This window comes from Heptranchias perlo, chromosome 37 (assembly GCF_035084215.1).
Source record: "Heptranchias perlo isolate sHepPer1 chromosome 37, sHepPer1.hap1, whole genome shotgun sequence".
Lineage (NCBI taxonomy): Eukaryota > Metazoa > Chordata > Chondrichthyes > Hexanchiformes > Hexanchidae > Heptranchias > Heptranchias perlo.
Genome location: NC_090361.1, coordinates 3,057,646 through 3,079,936, shown reverse-complemented (window position 1 = coordinate 3,079,936; position 22,291 = coordinate 3,057,646). Strand labels below are relative to the sequence as shown.

General features: G+C 43.7%; 1 protein-coding gene across 1 annotated transcript in view; it reads right to left on the bottom strand.

Moving 5' to 3' along the window:
- LOC137304234 (voltage-dependent P/Q-type calcium channel subunit alpha-1A-like) overlaps window positions 1-22,291 on the bottom strand; it is a 503,508-nt gene that overhangs the window by 158,754 nt on the left and 322,463 nt on the right. The window contains 5 exon segments of the mRNA XM_067972791.1: window positions 5,287-5,346; window positions 6,443-6,572; window positions 12,828-12,966; window positions 15,758-16,242; window positions 20,213-21,103. Of these exon segments, the coding sequence (XP_067828892.1) occupies window positions 5,287-5,346; window positions 6,443-6,572; window positions 12,828-12,966; window positions 15,758-16,242; window positions 20,213-21,103 (1,705 nt within the window).

The window sequence follows — 22,291 nt, the reverse complement described above, 5'->3', positions numbered from 1 at the left end:
GCACACTCCGCAACCATCTCATACACCAACTCTACAGCAGACGCCACAACCTCGAAACCAAGATAGAGTCCATACTCAGGACACAGCAGACCAGCTACGTTATACCGCCAAACAGACGAGGCAACGGAACTACGCTGCCTACATGAAAACCAAGAGCAGGAAGCTTGAGAAACTCGGCATCACCACCAGCAACGACCAAGCTTCCCCTGGTACCACGGTTGCAACCACAGGGAAGTCTATTGTCAATTTATCCGACCACACCCTTCAACCAGACGAAATCGAAGTTCTCAGCCGAGGGCTCAATTTCTGCCCCACTACCAAAATGGACCCCACTAGTCTCGCGGTGAACACAGAGGAATTCATCAGGAGAATGAGGCTCCGGGAATTCTACCACAAACCCCAAGATTTCAGCAGCGAACCCAATGAGACAATCGACGATCCGGAACAGCAGACAGAGGGATCCGCGGTACAGCAACCGAAGAGGAAAGAGTCAAACTGGACTCCTCCGGAGGGTCGCTGCCCTCAGCTGGACATGTATGCTCAAGCTGTCAGGAAATGTGTCAATGCCAGATTCATCAGCCGCACTCAGAAGACAGTCCAGAATGTCACCCGAGCACAACGCAACGCCATCAACGCTCTCAAGACCAACCGCAACATCGTCATCAAACCAGCGGACAAAGGAGGAGCCATAGTCATACAGAACAGAACAGACTATTGCAAAGAAGCATACCGACAACTGGACAACCAGGAACACTACAGACGGTTACCCGCAGATCCGACCAAAGAACACACCCACCAGCTCAACAAACTGATCAAGACCTTCGATCCAGACCTTCAAAGCATCCTACGCATTCTCATCCCACGTAATCCCCGCGTGGGAGACTTCTACTGCCTCCCAAAGATACACAAAGCCAACACACCCGGACGTCCCATCGTATCAGGCAACGGAACCCTGTGTGAGAACCTCTCTGGATACATCGAGGGCATCCTGAAACCCATCGTACAGGGAACCCCCAGCTTCTGTCGCGACACTACAGACTTCCTACAAAAACTCAGTACCCACGGACCAGTTGAACCAGGAACACTTCTCACCACGATGGACGTCTCGGCACTATACACCAGTATCCCCCACGATGACGGCATCGCTGCGACAGCATCAATACTCAACACCAACAACAGCCAATCTCCGGAAGCCATCCTACAACTCATCCGCTTCATACTGGATCACAATGTCTTCACCTTCGATAACCAGTTCTTTACCCAAACACACGGAACAGCCATGGGGACCAAATTCGCACCCCAATACGCCAACATTTTCATGCACAAGTTCGAGCTGGACTTCTTCACTGCACAAGACCTCCAACCAACACTATACACCAGATACATCGACGACATTTTCTTTCTATGGACCCACGGCAAGGAATCACTAAAGAGACTACACGATAACATCAACAAGTTCCATCCCACCATCAAGCTCACCATGGACTACTCCTCAGAATCAGTTTCTTTCTTGGACACACGAATCTCCATCAAAGACGGGCACCTCAGCACCTCACTCTACCGCAAGCCCACGGACAACCTCACGATGCTCCACTTTTCCAGCTTCCACCCTAACCACGTCAAAGAGGCCATCCCCTATGGACAGGCCCTGCGAATACACAGGGTCTGCTCAGACGAGGAGGAACGCGATGGACACCTACAGACGCTGAAAGACGCCCCAGTAAGAACGGGATATGACGCTCGACTCATCGATCGACAGTTCCGACGGGCCACAGCAAAAAATCGCATAGACCTCCTCAGGAGACTAACACGGGACGCAACCAACAGAGTACCCTTTGTCGTCCAGTACTTCCCCGGAGCGGAGAAACTACGCCATGTTCTCCGCAGCCTTCAACATGTCATCAATGAGGACAAACACCTCGCTATGGCCATCCCCACACCTCCACTACTCGCCTTTAAACAGCCACCCAACCTCAAACAGACCATCGTTCACAGCAAACTACCTAGCTTTCAAGAGAACAGCGTCCACGACGCCACACAACCCTGCCACGGTAACCTCTGCAAGACATGCCAGATCATCGACACAGATACCACCATCACACGAGAGGACACCACCCACCAGGTGCATGGTTCATACTCCTGTGACTCGGCCAACGTTGTCTACCTCATACGTTGCAGGAAAGGATGCCCCAGAGCATGGTACATTGGCGAGACCATGCAGACGCTGCGACAACGGATGAACGGACACCGCGCAACAATCGCCAAACAGGAGGGTTCCCTCCCAGTCGGGGAACACTTCAGCAGTCATGGACATTCATCCACCGACCTTCGGGTAAGCGTACTCCAAGGCGGCCTTCGAGACACACGACAACGCAAAATCGTCGAGCAGAAATTGATAGCCAAGTTCCGCACCCATGAGGACGGCCTCAACCGGGATCTTGGGTTCATGTCACGCTACACGTTACCCCACCAGCGAACAAATGTTATCTGTTTTTAATATAATGGGTCATTTGCTGGCTCTCTCTGCCTTCCGGATGTTTCTGCCTCTCTCTGTTTTTTTTCTCTGTTTTTTTTCCCTGTTTGTTTTTTTGTTGAATGTGTATTCGGGGGTTCTGCAGGTGACACCTCTCTGTCTGAACACGGTGATTGCCTTGGCAACGGGCAGTTGCAGGGGCAGTCTGTAAACACCATGTATTGTTCTATATGTATAAATGCGTAGGCTTCAAGGAGCTCTTGAAACATTTGCCTGAGGAAGGAGGAAATCTCCGAAAGCTTGTGAATTTAAAATAAAATTGCTGGACTATAACTTGGTGTTGTAAAATTGTTTACAATTGTCAACCCCAGTCCATCACCGGCATCTCCACATCATTCATGCATAGACATGCTAATTTTTCACACTTTTCATTACTGATAGCATAGAGAACCGGGATCTCTGGCTAATTTTTCCTTCCTAGCCCAGGGTACTGAGTCTAGTTGTAGCTTCCCTACCGCTATCCCAGCTGAGATCACCCAAGTCCAATCTTTACATAGAATTACATAGAAACAGGCCATTTGGCCCAACCAGTCCACATTGGTGTTTGTGCTCCACATAGGCAGCAGTCCTAATCCCATGTCCTAGCCCTGGTTCCATATCCCTTTTCCCGCTTTTCTTCAACTACCTATCTTTAAATGTTAATGAGGTCTCTGCTTCAATCACTAACTCTGGCAGTACATTCCGCAGCATCACAACCTTCTATGTAAAAAAAGTTTCTTCTTTTCTGACCTAAATCTTTTATATCCATGTGCTCTTTCTCTGGACTCCTCAACCACTAGAAGCAGCCTGTTTCTATCTAGCTATCCCATGTCTTCATAATTTTAAATACTAATGGACGGGTAGCCTAGTGGTTATAGTACTAGACTAGCAACTCAGGCATCATGAGTTCAAATTCCACTATAACAAGTTGTGAAATTGAATTCAATAAATCTAGGAAAGTGTAGCTAGCACCAGAAAGTGACCACAAAAGCTACTATTTTGATGTTAAAATCCAACTGATTTACTAATATCCTTAAATCTACTGTTACAATAATTTGTTTTTGTCCAGAGCATCATACACAGACTTCCTGATTGCTTCAATGTAGGCTCCCGTCTCAAATTTTTGATTGGTTCACTAGTTCCACTATGAAAAGCAATCAATCAGAAAATAGTGGGAAAAATCAGCCCCCCCATTCTGATTGATCATAGAAAGAGTGGAACGTTGAGAAAAAAAAATCAGCTCTTTGTTACGGGCTATCTCTGTTCCCTGCAAACACAGAAGATAAAGAGAAAAGCCATAATTTAGCTCTATATCTATCAGGATGTTTCTGACCCTGAAGAAGATTTTCTCTGAGCATTATGTACAACAAAATCATAAACCTGCTCTTTATAAATGTTACAAATAGTGCACAAAAAAGGTCTTCCTTCCCCCCTTACCCATCGTCATTAGCACCATTTCAGGCCTAACCTGCCACTCACCTCTTAGTTCTCAATCTTATTTAAGATGTCAGCCCTAACTCAGTTGTAGTACTCTTGCCTCTGAGTCAGAACGTTATGGGTTCAAGTCTTGAGCACATAATCTAGGCTGGCACTTCAATGCAGTACTAAGGGAGTGCTGCACTGTCAGAGGGGCAGTACTGAGGGAGTGCTGCACTGTGGGAGGTGCCGTCTTTCGGATGAGATGTTAAACCGAGGCCCCGTCTGCCCTCTCAGATGGACGTAAAAGATCCCACGGCACTATTCGAAGAAGAGCAGGGGAGATCTCCCCGTTGTCCTGGGCAATATTTATCCCTCAACCAACATCACTAAAACAGATGATCTGCTCATTTATCTCATTACGGTTTGTGGGATCTTGCTGTGTGCAAATTGGCTGCCGCGTTTCCTACATTACAACAGTGAGTACACTTCAAAAGTACGTCTTTGGCTGTAAAGCACTTTGGGACATCCTGAGGTTGTAAAAGGTGCTATATAAATGCAAGTCTTCCTTTTTTTTTTATATCCATGCTCTTACAGCCTCAGCTGCCATTTACTGCCCCCACCTCTAACTCTTCCTCCTGGGCCTCCACTCTTTGGTGACATTGCCCATCGCTCGCTTCCTGTCGTGCCCCGGACCCGCTTTCCGCCATATGACAAGTCGCCATCGCTTGAACGACCTCTGCTTCCTTGTCTACCAATCACTCCCAGTACTGCCTGTATTCTACCTGCACATCTTTTCCCTCTTTACTGGGGCTCTGGACTATTTATCTGTCACCCAAAATGTACCAGTTATACTAATTTTCTGAAAGCCATCAGCAGAATCTGACAGTTTAGTTCAACTTCATTATTACACAATGAGATGTAGCAGAGGAACAGCTCATCTGTTCAAAGCCTCAATATTTTCCCCCAAATTTTCTTGCCCTCCTCCAACTCCTCTCTGGGGTACATTCCATGTGATGGCTGTACTTCCAGTACCTCAGCTAAGTGACCATTCTTCACATGTGAGCTTAGAAAGTGAGTGTTAGCTATTTGATCACAGGTGAGAAGTCACATCAGAGCCAAGCCCAATCCTATCCTTCCCTGACATCAACACACACTTTCCAGAAGCAGTATCTGAATAGTTATAAGGAGTATATCTCTGGCAGATTTTCCCCTCTCTAACCCAGGTGCAGAGGCTAGTTGTTGCATCTCTACTGTTAGGCTGGCTGAGATCAGTTAACTCAGCACAGACCAGGGACTGAATCTGTTGCCTTCCAACCCTATGTGCCTCAGCTACTTACTGGGCAGTGCCTACTTACCTTAATAACCATTTCAAAGGTAAAGACGCCTGTAAATACATAGTCAAAGTATCTTAAAACCTGTGGAAAGAAGGAATGAAAATAATGAGCACTCTCAAAGTTGCACAGCCTAGTCACTGATAATAATTAACAATAATCATTGTTAAATAATTATATCTCCTACTCTGACTCATTCCTTCCCATGATCCCAAAATTGTGAAACTCCTCACCTCCTTCAGTCTCCCCTTCCTCTTACAAACTAAAGGCTTTTGAAACCCAAGCTTATTAACATCAACCACTACTTCTTGATTTTCCTGTTCTCTTCTGTTACTCTTTTAAACCTTGGTGCTGTCCCAACTATTTCCAATAGGGAGCTGCACTTGCAGGGAGCACAGTTTGGAGAATTGGGGCCACAGTGTTGTGGCTCTGCGTCCAGTGCACGCTGTGTTAGAGTGTGGCTTCCACAATGGAAGCACACAATCGTGGAATTAACCCTTATGAGCTCAAACTCCTCATTAAGGTTTTTCAATTACATAAACCAAAAAGATAGTGAGGATAATAAGGTAATTAAAATGGAAGAAAGGCAACTTGGTGACACAGTGGACTGGTCCACTGAAGAGTGAGAGAATGGAAGCTAATCCATATGTCAAGTGCTTGATCTCAGCCAAAATGCCTGGGGCAACTAGAAAAATACTGAACTGAGATAGGTTAGTGTGATGTGATAAAGTTGGTAACAAGCCAATCTCAGCTGATGGTTGGGGAAGAGCTGTTAAATGGAGATCAGAGACACGTTTTTCTTGGTGGAGAGAGGTTTGTTCCTTAATCATCAAGCAATGTTGCTGGGCAATGTAACACCCTACCATTTCAGGCACCTAGTCAGCATCAGGTGCTTTCAAGTCAGACACAGTATGGTTAGATTCAAAGTAAAACTCCCTTTACTCTGCCCCAACAAAGTGGCTCAAGTACAACCTCAGAAGAGCCAATTGGCCTACTGAGTCTGCTCTGCCATTTTGTTAGTCATGGAAATTAAGCTTCTCTACTCTTTCCTCATTATTTTCTCCCCTTTACACTCAGGATCATTCTCGTTATTCTTCTCTGCACCATCTCCAATGCGCCTATGTCCCTTTTGATGTACAGTGACCAACAATTTATTAAAAAATAAATGGCAACATCTTACATTGTTTCTTGTGGCATTTGGTTGGACGGGATCTTCTGCAGCCAGTGCAATACTGCTCATTGCGATGACCATGAGGATACACATTTCAAAGTAGCGTAGATTTACAATGTAATGGCATGCTCTGCGCAGTCTGTCAAGAAAGTTTTAAAATAAAGAGGTTTATTGCAATTGTGGGTTATTGCTAAAGCTTTGTAAAACTAGAACAAATTAACTAGTCCATCAATACAAACTGTTGTAAAAAAAGATCAAGGTACTGATGGGAATGATCATTTTTCAGTTAATAGACTTATAGTGCATTTATACCGGATAGATTAAGCGAGTGGGCAAAACCGTGGCAGATGGTTTGCAACGCAAGTAAGTGTGAGGTCATCCATTTTGGACCAAAAAAGGATAGATCCGATATTTTTTAAAATAGCGAAAAGCTAAGAACTGTGGAGGTCCAAAGAGGTTTATGGGTCCGTGTACACAGATCACTAAAATGTAGTAGTCAGGTACAAAAAAAACCCAAAAAGGCTTATGGAATGTTAGCCTTTATAATTAGACGGCCAGAATATAAAGGGGAGGAAGTCTTGCTACAGTTATACAAAGCCCTGGTTTGACCATATCTGGAGTACTGTGTACAGTTCTGGGCAACGCACCTTAGAAAAGATATATTGGCCTTAGAAGGAGTGCAGCGCAGTTTCACCAGAATGTTACCAGGGATCCAAGGGTTAAATTATGAGGAGAGATTACATAAATTTGGCTTGTATTCCCTGGAATATAGAAGGATAAAGGATGATTTGATTGAGGTTTTAAGATTTTGAAAGGAATTGATAGGGTAGATAGAGAGAAACTTTTTCCACTGGTGGGGGAGTCTAGGACATAACCTTAAAATCAGAGCCAGGCCATTCAGGAGAGAAGTTAGGAAATACTTCTTCACACAAACGGTGGTAGAAGTGTCGAACTCTCTTCCACAAAAAGCAGTAGATGTTCAATTAATAATTTTAACTCTGAGATCGATAGATTTTTGCTAGCCAAGGGTATTAAGGGATATGGAACTAAGGCGGGTGGATGGTGCTAGGATACAGGTCAGCCATGATTTCAATGAATGGCGGAAAAGGCTCAAGGGAGTGAATGACCTACTCCTGTTCCTATGTGTTCCTCCACTATTGCCTCCATAGTCAACAATCTGTGGGTTGAAACGCAAAAGCCCAGGAGCAATTGGGAGAACACTGAAGCTGGGTGGAGATAAAAGCTAAAGCTCAACACATGAGACTTGGCAAGTAAGCATGAGGGAGGCTGAAGGATGGGAAGCAAAATGTGGCAGGTGGTAATGGTGGCTAAGGTGTCTGGAACATATTGTCAGGCATTGTAATGACAACCTACCACTATTTTTCTATAACGGGTGGGTGGCTGTGGTGCTAAGGTGAAACAGAGAAAATAGGAGCAAGAGCAGGCCAATTCGGTCCTTCGAGCCTGCTCCATCATTCAATATGATCATGGCTGATCCTCTATCTCAATACCATATTCTTGCTCTCTCTCCATAACCCTTGATGCCTTTTGTGTCTAGAAATCTATCTAGCTCCTTCTTAAATATAATCAGTGACTTGGCCTCCACAGCCTTCTGTGGTAGAGAATTCCACAGGTTCACCATCCTCTGAGTGAAGAAATTTCTCCTCATCTCAGTCCCAAATGTCCTACCCCATATCCTGAGACTGTGACCCCTCGTTCTGGACCCCCCAGCCAAAGGAAACATCCTCCCTGCATCCAGTCTGTCTAGCCTTTCAGAATTTTATATGTTTCAGTGAGATCCCCTCTCATTCTTCTAAACTCGAGTGAATACAGGCCAAGTCAACCCAATCTCTCCTCATAAGACAGTCCTGTCATCCCAGGAATCAGTCTGGTGAACCTTCGCTGCATTCCCTCTAAGACAAGTATATCCTTTCTTAGGTAAGGAGAACAAAACTGCACATAAAACTCCAGGTGTGGTCTCACCAAGGCTCTGTATAACTGCAGTAAGACATCCTTGCTCCTGTACTCAAATCCTCTTGCAATGAAGGCCAACATACCATCTGCCTTCCTAACTGCTTGCTGCACCTGCATGTTTACTTACAGAGTTGTGAGTTGTTAAGATGACATTTAGTGACATCATCAAGTTCCATTCCCATGACATTACTGATGAAGAGTACCACCCAGTTACTCCCCTTCATTGCATCCCTGCAGCAGACTCTCAATGTCATGTCAAGGAAGAGTTTATCACAAAATGTCTGTTCTCAGACTATTTTTCAAGAAATTTTCTTTTATTGTGAGTTTTTTTTTATTGAGGGGTCACTGTCGTTATCCTGCCCAAAATCAGGCAGGATAATGACAGAAAACGGGGCCAACATGGTCAGTGAGGCCTACAGCTGCCGTTCCAACCTGAATTAACCTCATTCTGCCCTTGCTGGGACTCCTCTTCTGCTCGCTGCATGCAAATGCTAGCAGGGAGTAGGGGTTGCATGGTTCCCAGCTCATTTCTGTTCCATCCACCCCTGTTTCTGCAGCTTCCCAGGATCATCAGCTGAAACCTGGGGTGACCCTGAAATCCCCTGCTGGAGAGAGAGGGCTTTTTAGTGGCCTCCTCTCACACCATTTCACCTCCCAGCACTCACCTGTTGAACTCAGTAGGAAGTCTGTTAACAGCTTTGAAGCTCTACTGGTCTTACAACGAGGCTACCATTATTCAGGCATTACAGCAGTGATCCCACTGCGATAATGCTTGAATTTTGCGTGGCGGCTCCTGCTTGCTGGCAGGAATCTTGCTGATGGCCTGCCATGGGTGTCTAATGACCCCCAACTCAGAAAACTGGCCTAGTGTCAAAGTGGGATTGGGGTGACAGGTGTAGGTTGTCCTGTAAAGGCAGGGAGAGGGAAATCCACAGGAAATGTGATAAGACATAAGTCCTTATTTAGAAAAGGAGTAATGAGGTAATGCTAACTAAGTCCTTGGGACGGAGCCGATGAGGAGAAGACACAGGCAAAAACGAGGAAGCCTAAACCAACGAAACAGAGAGACAGCACAGATTGAAGAGATAAGATTCGGAATAAGAATGAAGGATCTGGGGCATGGAGCCAGAGCGAAGACTCCGGAGACCAACCATCATGGAAGTGGAAGACCCTACGTCAGGGACGTAGAGACGACGTCGAAAGAGAGAGAGAGAACGGAACGCCTGGCCAGCATCAGCTCTCCTTTTCGGGTATTATCCTTTATATTCTGTGACCACTCAGGGAGTGTCAGAGAAACCTAGTGGGTGTGCGTTTAGATCTTAGTTTGGGTATAAGACTGTATAACCTGGTGTAAACTGCATGCCTATATCTAACCAGACGTATAAGCTATATGTATATGATCTAACGGCGTGAATAAAGTGAGTTGAGAATTAAGAGAGAATTGTCTTCTCCTCTTTGTACTAAGCCAGTAACCGTAACCGGCGACCTCCGGTCAACAAACTCTACAGCTTTAAAAAGAGACAACTGAGACGAGACCCTAGTAAAGGGTATAGGAAAGGTAAATATGGGACTTTTTAAAAAAAAATTTTCATGGGATGTGGACGTCGCTGGCAAGGCCAGCATTTTTTGCCCATCCCTAATCGCCCTTGAGAAGGTGGTGGTGAGCCACCTTCTTGAATCGCTGCAGTCCGTCTGGTGAAGGTTCTCCCATAGTGCTGTTAGGTAGGGAGTTCCAGGATTTTGACCCAGCGACGATGAAGGAACGGCGATATATTTCCAAGTTGGGATGGTGTGTGACTTGGAGGGGAACATACAGGTGGTGTTGTTCCCATGTGCCTGCTGCCCTTGTCCTTCTAGGTGGTAGAGGTCGCGGGTTTGGGAGGTGCTGTCGAAGAAGCCTTGGTGAGTTGCAGCAGTGCATCCTGTGGACTGTACACACTGCAGCCACGGTGCGCCGGTGGTGAAGGGAGTGAATGTTTAGGGTGGTGGATGGGGTGCCAATCAAGCGGGCTGCTTTGTCCTGGATGGTGTCGAGCTTCTTGAGTATTGTTGGAGCTGCACTCATCCAAGCAAGTGGAGAGTATTCCATCACACTCCTGACATGTTCCTTGTAAATGGTGGAAAGGCTTTGGGGAGTCAGGAGGTGAGTCACTCGCCGCAGGATACCCAGCCTCTGACCTGCTGTTGTAGCCACAGTATTTATGTGGCTGGTCCAGTTAATTTTCTGGTCAATGGTGATCCCCAGGATGTTGATGGTGGGGGATTTGGCGATGGTATTGCTGTTGAATGTCAAGGGGAGGTGGTTAGACTCTCTCTTGTTGGAGATGGTCATTGCCTGGCACTTATCTGGTGCGAATGTTACTTGCATTAATTCAATTATGTTAATATTACTTGCGTTAATTCAATTTAAGCCACAATAGTAAGGCAAGAAGGTACAGGTTCAAAGTTAGGGCTGATATCACACAAAGAATAATCAACACATGGAATGGACTTCTATGTAGATAGTGGAGAGAAAAATCCTAAAATGATTTAAGAAAGAGTTAAATGCCATGCTGGGGGACCATAGGTCTTTTATAGATGCATGAGCTTGGATAGCCTAAATGCCCTTCCTCATCCATATTTTTCTTGTGATCTTTGTCTTGTCTCATAAAGTTAAGTTGTTATGAGTTATAGAAGTAATTAAGTACTATTTTAAGGTTTGATATATGTTTTTTTCCTCCTACATTTTCTGTCCTTTGCAGGCTACTCTCCACTGGATGGTGGGCATGGACGGCGGCTAGCACTTCCAATAATCACCACTAATGCCACTGATCACCCAGCAGAATGTTAATTTTAGCAATGGCATTACATCAAGATCATGGATGTTAATGTTGGGAAATGGAACATTTCCCAGTTTCCAGCATCCAGTACTTCCAAGTCAGCTGTGGTGTAGTTAGATGCCGAATAAAACTCCTTTTACTCTGCTCCAATAATGTACCTGAGCCCCAACTTCAAAAGAGCACCTCTGCTGCACCAGTTTGACATTTCCATTTCCCACACCAGCCATACTGTACCTTCACTGAGCAACATTTTCAATTTAGTGTCAACTAGTGCCAAATTAAGGCGATTTTGTGCTGTAGGTACATGTCAAATGGGCAATAGGGTTAAACTAATTTCCAATTGGACCTTTATAGTTAGCAGAGAGAGAGATCATCCTATCATTGTGAGAGTATCATCACCACAAGATCTGCAACAGTTTGAGGTGGCGGGTCAGTACCATCGTCTCAGGGCAACTAGAATGGGCAATAACTGTGACTTTGCCAGCTTCGCCTACATCCCAAGAACAAATATATAATTTTTAAAAACACCTGTGTTGGATTCTTTTCCCTTCCTTCTTCTATCTATGGGCTACCACACCCTTACATATTCTTTTCCCTCATCTCTTCTATTTTGTTCCAACCCTTAGTGATGTTCTGCACTGTTGACACAGAGATCTAGAAACCTGATCGTGAAGGGCCCGTTTATTAGGGGCTAAACGGCCTCCTAAGCCTCCAATATGGTGGGCAGGAAGCATACACTCATTACGAGCCAGTAGTGAGCTAAAAACATTGGCGTTCAGGGCCCAAACCTGAAATAGGTGTTAGGCTCTTTGCATATTCAAGTAAGGGCCTTAATGCCTATTTGAAGCCCTTTCTGCAATATTGGGTTGCCCTGAATGCAGCCAGTGCCAGGCCAAGTCTACATGCGGCCTAACAGGCAGTCCTTGAAGGGACTGCTGCAGGCCGCAACCAACAAGGTAAAATTTTAAAATATACTTACCTGAATGTGGAGCCAGGAGCAGGAGTGCTCCTCCCGACCCCACAATCAAACCATGCAGGTCGATCCCAGCCACTGCTTCCCCGATCACCGCCACTACCCTCCCCAAGCCTGACCTCTGCCCACTGCCCACCCTTTTCGATCATCATTACCCACCCTCTCCCAGCCACTGCTACCCTTCCTACCCGATTTCCCTCCCTCCTGACCCCCTTCCCGATCCGATCGCCATCCCTCCCGAACCTGCTCGCGCTCCCTTCCCGGCGCACCTTTAACGACTTACCTGAGGGTCACTGCTGTCACAACAGCGGCCCGATCTTCAACTGCACTTTGCCAGCAAGCCGCCTGGAGACTTATATTGCTGTCCACAGCTCGCCTGCTTGATGCTAATGAGACCTGAGGCCCAATATCATGTGCTCCTCAAGCTTATCCATTCAGGCGCAGGGAATTTCTAGGCCTGACTCTCCATCTAGGTTTCTCAATGTGAATTAAAAAAATTGCAACTCCTTTTCCTTCACTGATATTTGCAAATAAGATTGTGAAAAAAATGGCTGGGAAACATAACTAGACAAAAAAAGCTTTGATCTTTAGCAATGTAAGTTCTCACAAATATTTGAAAGTGACCTACGGATTGGTAGTGCTCAGTATGAACATGGAACTATAGGGTGGCATCGGTTTTGGCCCGTCTGTATCATCTGCCTCATCTTCCTCTTCTTTCTTTTCTTCTTCCTTTTTTGGCAAAGCGTCTGTGTTTGCATTTTTGTTTACTGAAAAAAAATTTTTAGAAGATCCATTTCTTGGTTTCACTTTTCACGCTTCTGTTCAAGTTTTGCGATGTTATGACACTGGAATGACATCAGTATTGTTACACAAGCAAATCTGGTGCTGACTAATCCACTGTCTAATTTGAATGGTTTACATTTTCTTTCCTCTTCTAAAATGATTGCGTCTTTTTCTTTCGCAGGTATTATTTTTGAACAAAACAATGAAAATAATTAGTTGGAAACAAATAGATAGAGAAAACCTTGCCCTTCAGAAAGGACGGTTACAGTGCTATAACTCTCTGCTCTCTCACCCCAAATGGCTATTGTTAGGAACATAGAAGCAGGAGGAGGCCGTTTGGCCCGTCGAGCATGTTCTGCCATTTAATTAGATCATGACTGATCTGTACCTCAACTCCATTTACCTGCCTTTGATCCATATCCCTGGATTTACCTAATAAAAATCTGTCAATCTCAGACTTGAAAATTTTCAATTGACCCAGCATCCACAGCCTTTTGGGGGAGAGAATTCCACATTTCCACTACCTTTTGTGTGAAAATGTGCTTCTTAATTTCATTCGTGCATGGCCTAGCTCTAATTTTGATAGTGCCCCCTTGTCTGGATTCCCTCACCAGAGGAAATAGCTTCTTTGTATCTAATCTGTCGAATCCTTTTATCATTTTAAACACCTCAATTAGATCACCCCTCAGCCTTCTAAACTCAAGGGAATGATGTGTGAACCCAGGCAATGAGCGTTGGCGGGCTATTTTACAGAGTGAGAAGGAACCAGGTGATTGCCATGCCCAATCCTGTCCTCAACCAACATCCACTCACTGTCCAGCACCAGCCTGGCTGATTTTTTATTTACAATTTTAGTCCCCTTACTAACAACCCTGCCAAGGTCAGCTAACTCAGTCCAGACGGGGTCCGAACCTAAGACTTATTGATCTGTATGACCAAGTCCCACACTGGTCAGAACTATTACTAATTGAACTAATCAACTGAGACCAAAAAAGCATTTCACAAGAAATATTTGATGATGTATTTGTAACAATGGGTACTTTCTTAGTGAATTTAATTTAATATGGGGGTCATATGTTCAATGTTCAAGCTTTACTCCCACATTAACTGGACCTAGATGCTTTCTAATTCACAGTGTGGTATCCATTATCACCCATCATTAGATTTATGGACATATGGAACCAAACACTAAAGTCTCAATACAAAATAAATGACAGCAGTTTTAAAAAATGCCTTTGAGGAAAAAAAAAATCACATTTCCAGTTCATGCAGGTGTGGATAATTCCTTCAATGTCCCAGTTCTAATATTTAGTCAGACAGACCACCTGAAAAACTGTATATACTTTTCTCATTGGATTTTAGCTCTGCCTCTTCATCTGGGTCTCTTATTCCATGCACCCTCACTTGAGTCGGACTTGCTCCCAAAGATCTGCTAATGCTGATCCAAATCTGGCTTCTAGAAGGTGAGTGATCTCACTCACTGTGGGGAATTGTCACCCTGCTCTGTGCATTAATGCACAATAGGAGACTGTAGTTTCATGCAATTTATCCCCAGAGCAAAACTGTGAAAAGGAAAGAGAAGTATCTTAGAAGGAGCATCTGTCTTGATCCTGTTTAATTTTGCTGGTCCCTACTTAATGTCTCTTTTTCCACATTGTTAAGCACCTTGAGATACTTTCCTATGTGAGGGGTGATATACAAATGTAAGTTGTTGTTGAAGGAACAACAGCTCTGAGAAGAATTGGATGTAGTGCTGGGAAAAGAAACACTTCAGTCGAGGCACCCAGTGTCAGCATCAGGCACTCCCAGGTCAGTTACACGTTAGATTCAAAGTAAAGCTCCCTCTATTCTAGCCTCAACATCAGAAAAAACTGGCTACAGCAGTGTGATATTTCAATTTACCACACATATCTTATAGGTGCTCTGAGACTGAAAATCTAGTGTTGTGGGCCCACACCAACCAGGATCTGAGATGGTTGAGCAAATTAATTTCACACACGATGCTTAAAGCCAACGGAGAAGACTTCTACCACACCAGTCTGGGTTGGATCTTAAATCTAGATCCCAGAGGTGAAAGGTTAGTGTGCTAATCACTGTATTACCCAGTCCCAGCTAGCGATTACCATTTCAAAATTGTCTTGTTATCCATACCAGAAATCACTATACCCGACTCCAATCTCTTATTTTCATTTAATTTCTACTGTTAGTTCGCCATCAGAATCTACACAGTGACCATTTAGAGACTACTGGGGCCTAAATTCTAGTGGGAAAGTCAGTTTTTTCATTGTTAGTTAAATGGCTTTAAACAACATTAAACTTGATGTAACACTGGGAAAAGAATGAACATGAGAAATGACACTGTTAAGAACAATGACAGGCCAATAGCAGACTGTCCAAAATTACAAATGGTCATCTGTATCAGTGAGATCATTTTCTTTTCAACTAAGCACCCAAGATGTACTTAAGTCATCTTTGCAAGAATAAATCCATTTGTGTCCTGGTTTCCAATTACTAAACCAGCTCAAGAAACTCTACAACTGGGTTTGGATTCAATGTGATTATACATAACAGCGAAATGCGCAGAATAATATCATTCAGATAATAGGATGGATGGCAGGGGATAAACTGTCTTTTTATCCTGTTTAATGATCTCATAAATATGTTTGTAAAGAACAGATTCTTATTTTGTTACACATAGTGCATAGAGGAAACCTTTCCCATGATTAATACCAAGCTCACAGTAAGATGCCTATGCTGAACATTTATATAAACGACTTTGCGATCAAGTCTTACCTTGTAGAGTAGGATCTGCAAATGGGATATTAACAGTTGTGTGATCAGGCTTCTTGGCAGTTTTTGCTGGATTGTTGGGATTGGTAGGATTGGTTGGATTGGTGAGGATGAGGTTATTCTCTGGATTCTTGGGGTTCCCAGGATTGGTAGGATTTCCAGGGGTAGTAGTTGGGGCCTTGCGATTGGCTGTATTGTGGGGATTTGATGGGTTGCTGGGATTATGAGGGTTAGTATGGTTTGCAATTTTTCCAGGATTATGAAGATTGGAGGGATTGGAAGGGTTAGCTGGATTAGTGACATCCCTGGGGTTATTGGTGTTCCTGGGATTGGGAGGTTGGGTTGCCAGCTTGCTGTTTCTGAGGTTGTCTATGTCTTCTGTGTGTTGTCCATTCTGCCTGTTCATGACCTGTTGCACTGGTCGTGTGGTGGAAAGAGCTGGGCCACCTGGAGCACTTCCTTGGCTCTCTCTTCAATAACAACAAAAAGGAATTGCAAATCAGAGAAGGTAGAACAGCAACACACAAACTTAAAGAAGAATGAAAAGGTTCAAGTCAACACAAAATGTGTGGCATTAGATAGAACACACACTATGCACTTTGTACAGGTTGCCAATAACACCACAACAAATGCACCCAAGATGTACTTAAGTCATCTATGCAAGATAAGATCCATGTGTGTCCTGGTCAATATTTATTCCTCAACCAACATAACAAAAAGGTTATCTGGTCATTTATTTCCTTGCTGTTTATGGGATCTTGCTGTGCGCAAATTGGCTGTCGCATTTCCTACATTACAACAGTGACTACACTTCAAAAGTACTTAATTGTTTAAAGCGCTTTGGGATATCCTGAGGCTGTGAAAGGCGCTGTATAAATGCAGGTTTTTCTTTATGCATTTGTAAGTGCCTTGGGACGTTTTACTACGTTACAGGCGTTATATAGAAGCATAGAATCATAGAATGGTTGCAGCACAGAAGGAGGCTATTTGGCCCATCAAGCCTGTGCTGGCTCTTTCAAAGAGCAATCCAGTTAGTGCCATTCCCCTGATCTTTCCCCATAGCCCTGCAAATTTTTTCCCTTCAAGAATTTATCCAATTCCTTTTTGAAAGCCACAATTGAACCTGCATCCACCACCCTTTCAGGTATATAAATGCAAGTTGTTGTTCTTGTTTGGACCCAATTTGGTGAGACCAAATAAGGTGAAGGTGACAGCAACACAGTAGTGCATGGCTTTGGAGCTGCAAAGGGCAACACTGCAGACAGGCAGAACAAGGAAATATGCCAACATTTCCCCACAAGGTGGGTCGGAGGCAGGGCTTTCTCTGTGCGCTCTTTTTAATGAAATCGAAACCAGTTTATAAAGAATAGGTTCTGATTTTGTTACAGAGGAAATCTTTCCCCATTATCAATCTCACTCCCTATAGGAACTTTGAAGTGAACAATTGTAAAAGAGTATTGAGAGAAGGGCTGTGAGCAGGCTGCCAGCCAGGGAGGATGCCTGGTATTGAAAAACCAGAAACAGGGCACTGAGCATAACAAAACCTTTTTTTTAAGTATTGCTGAACATTAATGCACATCAATCACAATTGTGAAAAATGCTCCAATGTTTTTCTTGTCCAGGGCTCAATGCCAGCCTGGACAATTTGGATCCTGAATCTATACACGAGTATATCTTCTGCCAGAAATATATGCCCAATCACTGCTTCCATCAGCAAATCTCAAACCTCAGAGAATTCTTCAGCTGTTAAAAGCTTTTGGATTAGGGGGTGGAATATTTTAATTCAGCACAAATGTGCAGAAATTGAACAGTGCCCACTTTTGGCACCCAAGCCACAATACCAGCAGGTCAGGTCCAGTTCAGCGAAGCTTTGCTAAGCCCCAGAAACAACATTCAGGAGTGATTAGGAAGCAGCAGTCCCTCAATTTCTCTCTTCAGATAATTTTAATCTTGACAGCAAGGCTTGAGAGGTTTACACTCCTGTTTTCTAACTTCCAACTTGCTGTTAGCAACACCACAGGAGATTCTACTAGTATTACATATTGCCCCAGTGTATTTTATAATTATTTTATAATAATTTAGTGTATATTGTATAAGTCAATGTGTATGCTATAACTGCATATTTTTTATAACTCAGTGTATAACTTAGAAAGAAAGAAAAAAAAAGACTTTTATTTATATTGCACCTTTCACAGCCTCAGGACGTCCCAAATGCTTTACAGTCAATGAATTACTTTTTGAAGTGTAGTCACTGTTGTACTGTAGGAAATGCAGCAGCCAATTTGCGCACAGCAAGATCCCACAAACAGCAATGTGGTAATGACCAGATAATCTGGATTTTTAGGTGTTGGTTGAGGGAGAAATATTGGCCAGGACACCAAAGAGAACTCCCCTGCTCTTCTTCGAAATAGTGCTGTGGGATCTTTCACGTCCACCTGATACGGCAGACGGGGCCTCGGTTTAACGTCTCCAAAAGACAGCACCTCCGACAGTGTAGCACTCCCTCAGTACTGCTCCGGGAGTGTCGGCCTAGGTTTTGTGCTGAAGTTCCTGGAGTGGGACTTGAACCCACAACCTTCTGGCTCAAAGGCAAGAATGCTACCAACTGAGCCACGGCTGACAAACTAATTATAAAAGTCAGTGTATATTTTATAGTTTAGTCAGTATATATTATATAAATTTGTCAATGTATATTCCAACTGTCTATATTATGTAACTCAGTATATACTGTATAATAATTCAGTGTATATTCTATAACTCAATATATATACATTCTATAACTACTCAGTGTGTATTATATAGTACCAGTCAGTTATACGTCTTGTACATATTGCTTTATCACGTTGTATTACCTAAGAATTCAGACACTGCTTTTTTCAGTCATGCAGATTGGTTTCCAGTGACTTTTCCATTCTCTATCAGATTTCCATTTTGGACTGTCCCTGATTACCAATATTCTTGACTACCAATAGTCTACTGGGGCCTAAAGGTAGCCATCATTTATAAGGATAGGCAGGAAAAAAGCAAATTCACTGGTTATACAAGAGGGTAAAGCATTGGAGTCCAACAGGTTGCATCGAGGAGCATTGAGATGAAGGACCTTTGTCCCTGAATGGTCACAAGTTGAGCTCTTGATCTCAGCTGTGCCACCATGGAGGAGGTCTCAAGTAGAGGCCAGGGACTCCCTCTGCAATGGGAGGGGATGGGAAAAATCATCACAGGCCACTTGTAGAGCATGCAAAAGTCCTTATAATGAGAAGATGAGAAGATGATTTTGTGGGGTATCAAAGTGTTCTTTTTCCTGAAATTGGGGGCTGAGAGCTGGGCAAAGTGTGAGGTACTTTTTTTTTAACCTCCCCCTCCATGAAGGCACGTTGCTGGGGTATGGTTACCTGTACCTTGGACATCCTCAGTTACCTCACCAAAGTGACGATTCTTAATGCATGAGCCTCATTAGTGTCAACAGGCTATGCAACCATGGAGGGTATCACAGCTAAGCCCAATCATGTCCTTGCCTGAATACACTTGCACATTTTTCAGCATGGTTCACTGGATGTGATCAGAAGCAGAAACCATGGCTGATTTTTCTGCTCTCTACCCCAAGGATACTAAGGTCAATTTTATTGATCCCGCTGTCGTTCTGGCTGAGATTAGGCAACTCAACACAGAGCAGAGATCAAACTTGGAACTTTGCTGGTCTGCATGGCTCAGTATACTAGTTGGTTATGTCTTCACTGAACTTCTTGTGCTTTAATCTTTTTGGGCTCCCTTACATATTTGCCCCATAGCACAAAGGTAAATTAAGAAGTTGACATGCAGTTATAGAGCACCTTATCATGTCTCACAGATTATGTGCACATAATTAATTATTTTGAAATGCAGTGACTGCTATTCTGTAGGGAAACAGGCAGCAATTTTGCACACAGCAGCACTCACAAACGGAAATGAGACGAATAACCATTTAATTTGGTTTTTGTTATGTAAGTTGAGGGAGCAATATTGGCAAGGATACGGGGATAACCCCTGCTGTTCTTCAAATAAGGTCATGGGATCGATAGCATTCACCTGAATCATAGGAATAGCCAGAAGAATTTGATGTCTCACTCAAAGATTGGCACTTCCAACAATGCAGCACTCGCTTGGTACTGCACTGGAGTGCCAGCCTATATTATATACTCAAGCCCAGAACAGGGGCTTGAAACCACAACCTTCTGACACAGAGGCAAGAGTACTGCCAACTGAGCTAGACTGACATAACTCCTGAACTGTGAGAGTTGAGTGTTTTTTTTGGAATGCATCAACGATTTCTATCTTGGTAAGTAAGATTGCCCTTTTGAGTCATTTACTGTTATAAAATCTAAGCACACTGAAGCAGTGAATTTTGCATTTCTTACAATGTGTGTTACAATGTTTCGTCAAATCACTTCAAACATCACATACTTCTTCCGTTTATGCCTCCTCTCCTTTGATGTTGGATCCTTGTCATCTCTCTCTTTTTTTGCATCATTGTCATAAGTGGATTGTGCATGGCGGCTCCTACGCCGCTTCTCTGCCCCATCTGGATTCTCGCTTTCTCCGCCTCCTTTCCCTTCCTTGCTGCCCCTGGTGCCCTCCCTGTGCTTTGAACGCCTCTCACTTCTTTCACTTTTGCCACCCTCCTCTACTCCACTGACATCGTGACCTTCTGCAATACGCCGGTGTGGCCTGTGCCTGCGCTCTCTGTCTCCCTCAGGCCTTGGTGAGGCACTTCTCCCTTCTTTGCTTCCTCCTGGTCTGTGTTGGTGCCGCCTGTGGGACTCATTGGCTCGATTCCTTTCACCATCACCATCCCTTGCACTCCTCTCATGGTTTCCTTCCCGTTCCCTTCCACGGTATTCCACATCTCTAGGAACACCATCTCGATTTGATTCTCCTTCTTTGCTGTTGCTACGATACCTCCTGGGCCTATCTCCCTGTTCCACTCCCCCCATTTCCCTCTCAAGTGTCCTGTCTTTGTTGGGATCGTTGGGTCGATCATGGTAACGAGCCTGCTTTCTCAGAAACTCCTCTGCCCTCTGTTGACTGCTTCGTTGATCAGCTGAGGGTTCCGAAGGCCTGGTTTTGTTAGTGTTGTTGTTCCTGTTTTCCTGAGGGTCAACGACCAAAGGTCGATCCAGGTGTGTTTTCATATCACGCCGGATGTTTGTGGAGTAGGCCATTTTCCATCTCTCGTCAGGGTCTAACTCATTGTAAATGGCCTCCCGACTGGTCATCAGATTCTGCTTTCTCATCTCATTCATTCGCTGCTCCCACACTGTTTTTGCATGTTTCTGGTTCTTCTGCTGTTCTTTCCTGTAAAGAAAATAGAAGTTACCATGTTGGCTGGCCAGTGCAGTATCCACAATCCGACTACTGTCAACTGGACCCCATAGTAACTAAAATCTGCCTGTTTACAGAAGTTTTACAAATAAGCCCATTCTTTTTTCAATAAATCAACTCCACCTACCTGTTTTCTCATTATATTTCAAGCCCTTCTCCCTCCAGAGAATTGCTTAATTGTCTCTGACCCTTTTGTTCTATCCACTTCAATGAATTTTCCTCATAACTGGATTACCCTTTGGGTGAAAAAGTTCAGTTCTAATCTCACTCTCATTTATGCTCATTTTCAATTTGTGCCCCCGATATTTGAATCCTTCACTACAGTGAACAATTTGCCTTCATTAATCCCCTTCATAATCTTGAAAACTTAAAGTCTCTTTTCTAAAGAAAATAAACCCAACTGCCTTAACCTTTACTCATAACTTTAATTCCTTACAAATGGAATTATCTGTTGCTCTAAATAGCTATTATAAAATTATAATGACCAATTGGAAGAGCAGACTTTGGCTCTCAAGTTAACACATTTATATTATAACTGGAGTCAATGTATTATTTGTGACTAAAATATAGAAATTGTAGAGATGACTCCTTTTAGAAGAATATTTTTAAAGTATTTAACTTCAGCTATAGAATAAATAAAAGTAAGTCAAACCAAATCCAGTTTATATAAAATAAGGTTTGATTCCCTACATGACACTTTCTCAAAAACCCATTTTAGAAACTAAGTAACACAGGGGTGCTTAGGAACCTATTAGTGAAGTAACCTTTAACCAATATCCTGTATGAGGCATAGGTTACACAAAGTATTTTTTTATTCATTCTCACGATGTGGGCATCGCTGACAAGGCCAACATTTATTGCCCAGGCCTAGTTACCCTAGATACAACTGAGTGACTGGCTAGGCCATTTCAGAGGGCAGTTAGGAGTCAACCACGTTGGTGTGAGTCTGGAGTCACATATAGGATAGACAGTATCAGGATGGCAGGTTTCCTTCCCTAAAGGACATTAGTGAACCAGTTGGGTTTTTATGCCAAACCACTTTAAAACATTACATATTTCTTCCATTTGTGTCACCTCTCCTTTGACTTTGGATCGTTGTCATCTCTTTCTATTTCTGCATCATTGTCATAAGTGAATTGTGCATGACAGCTCCTAATTCGC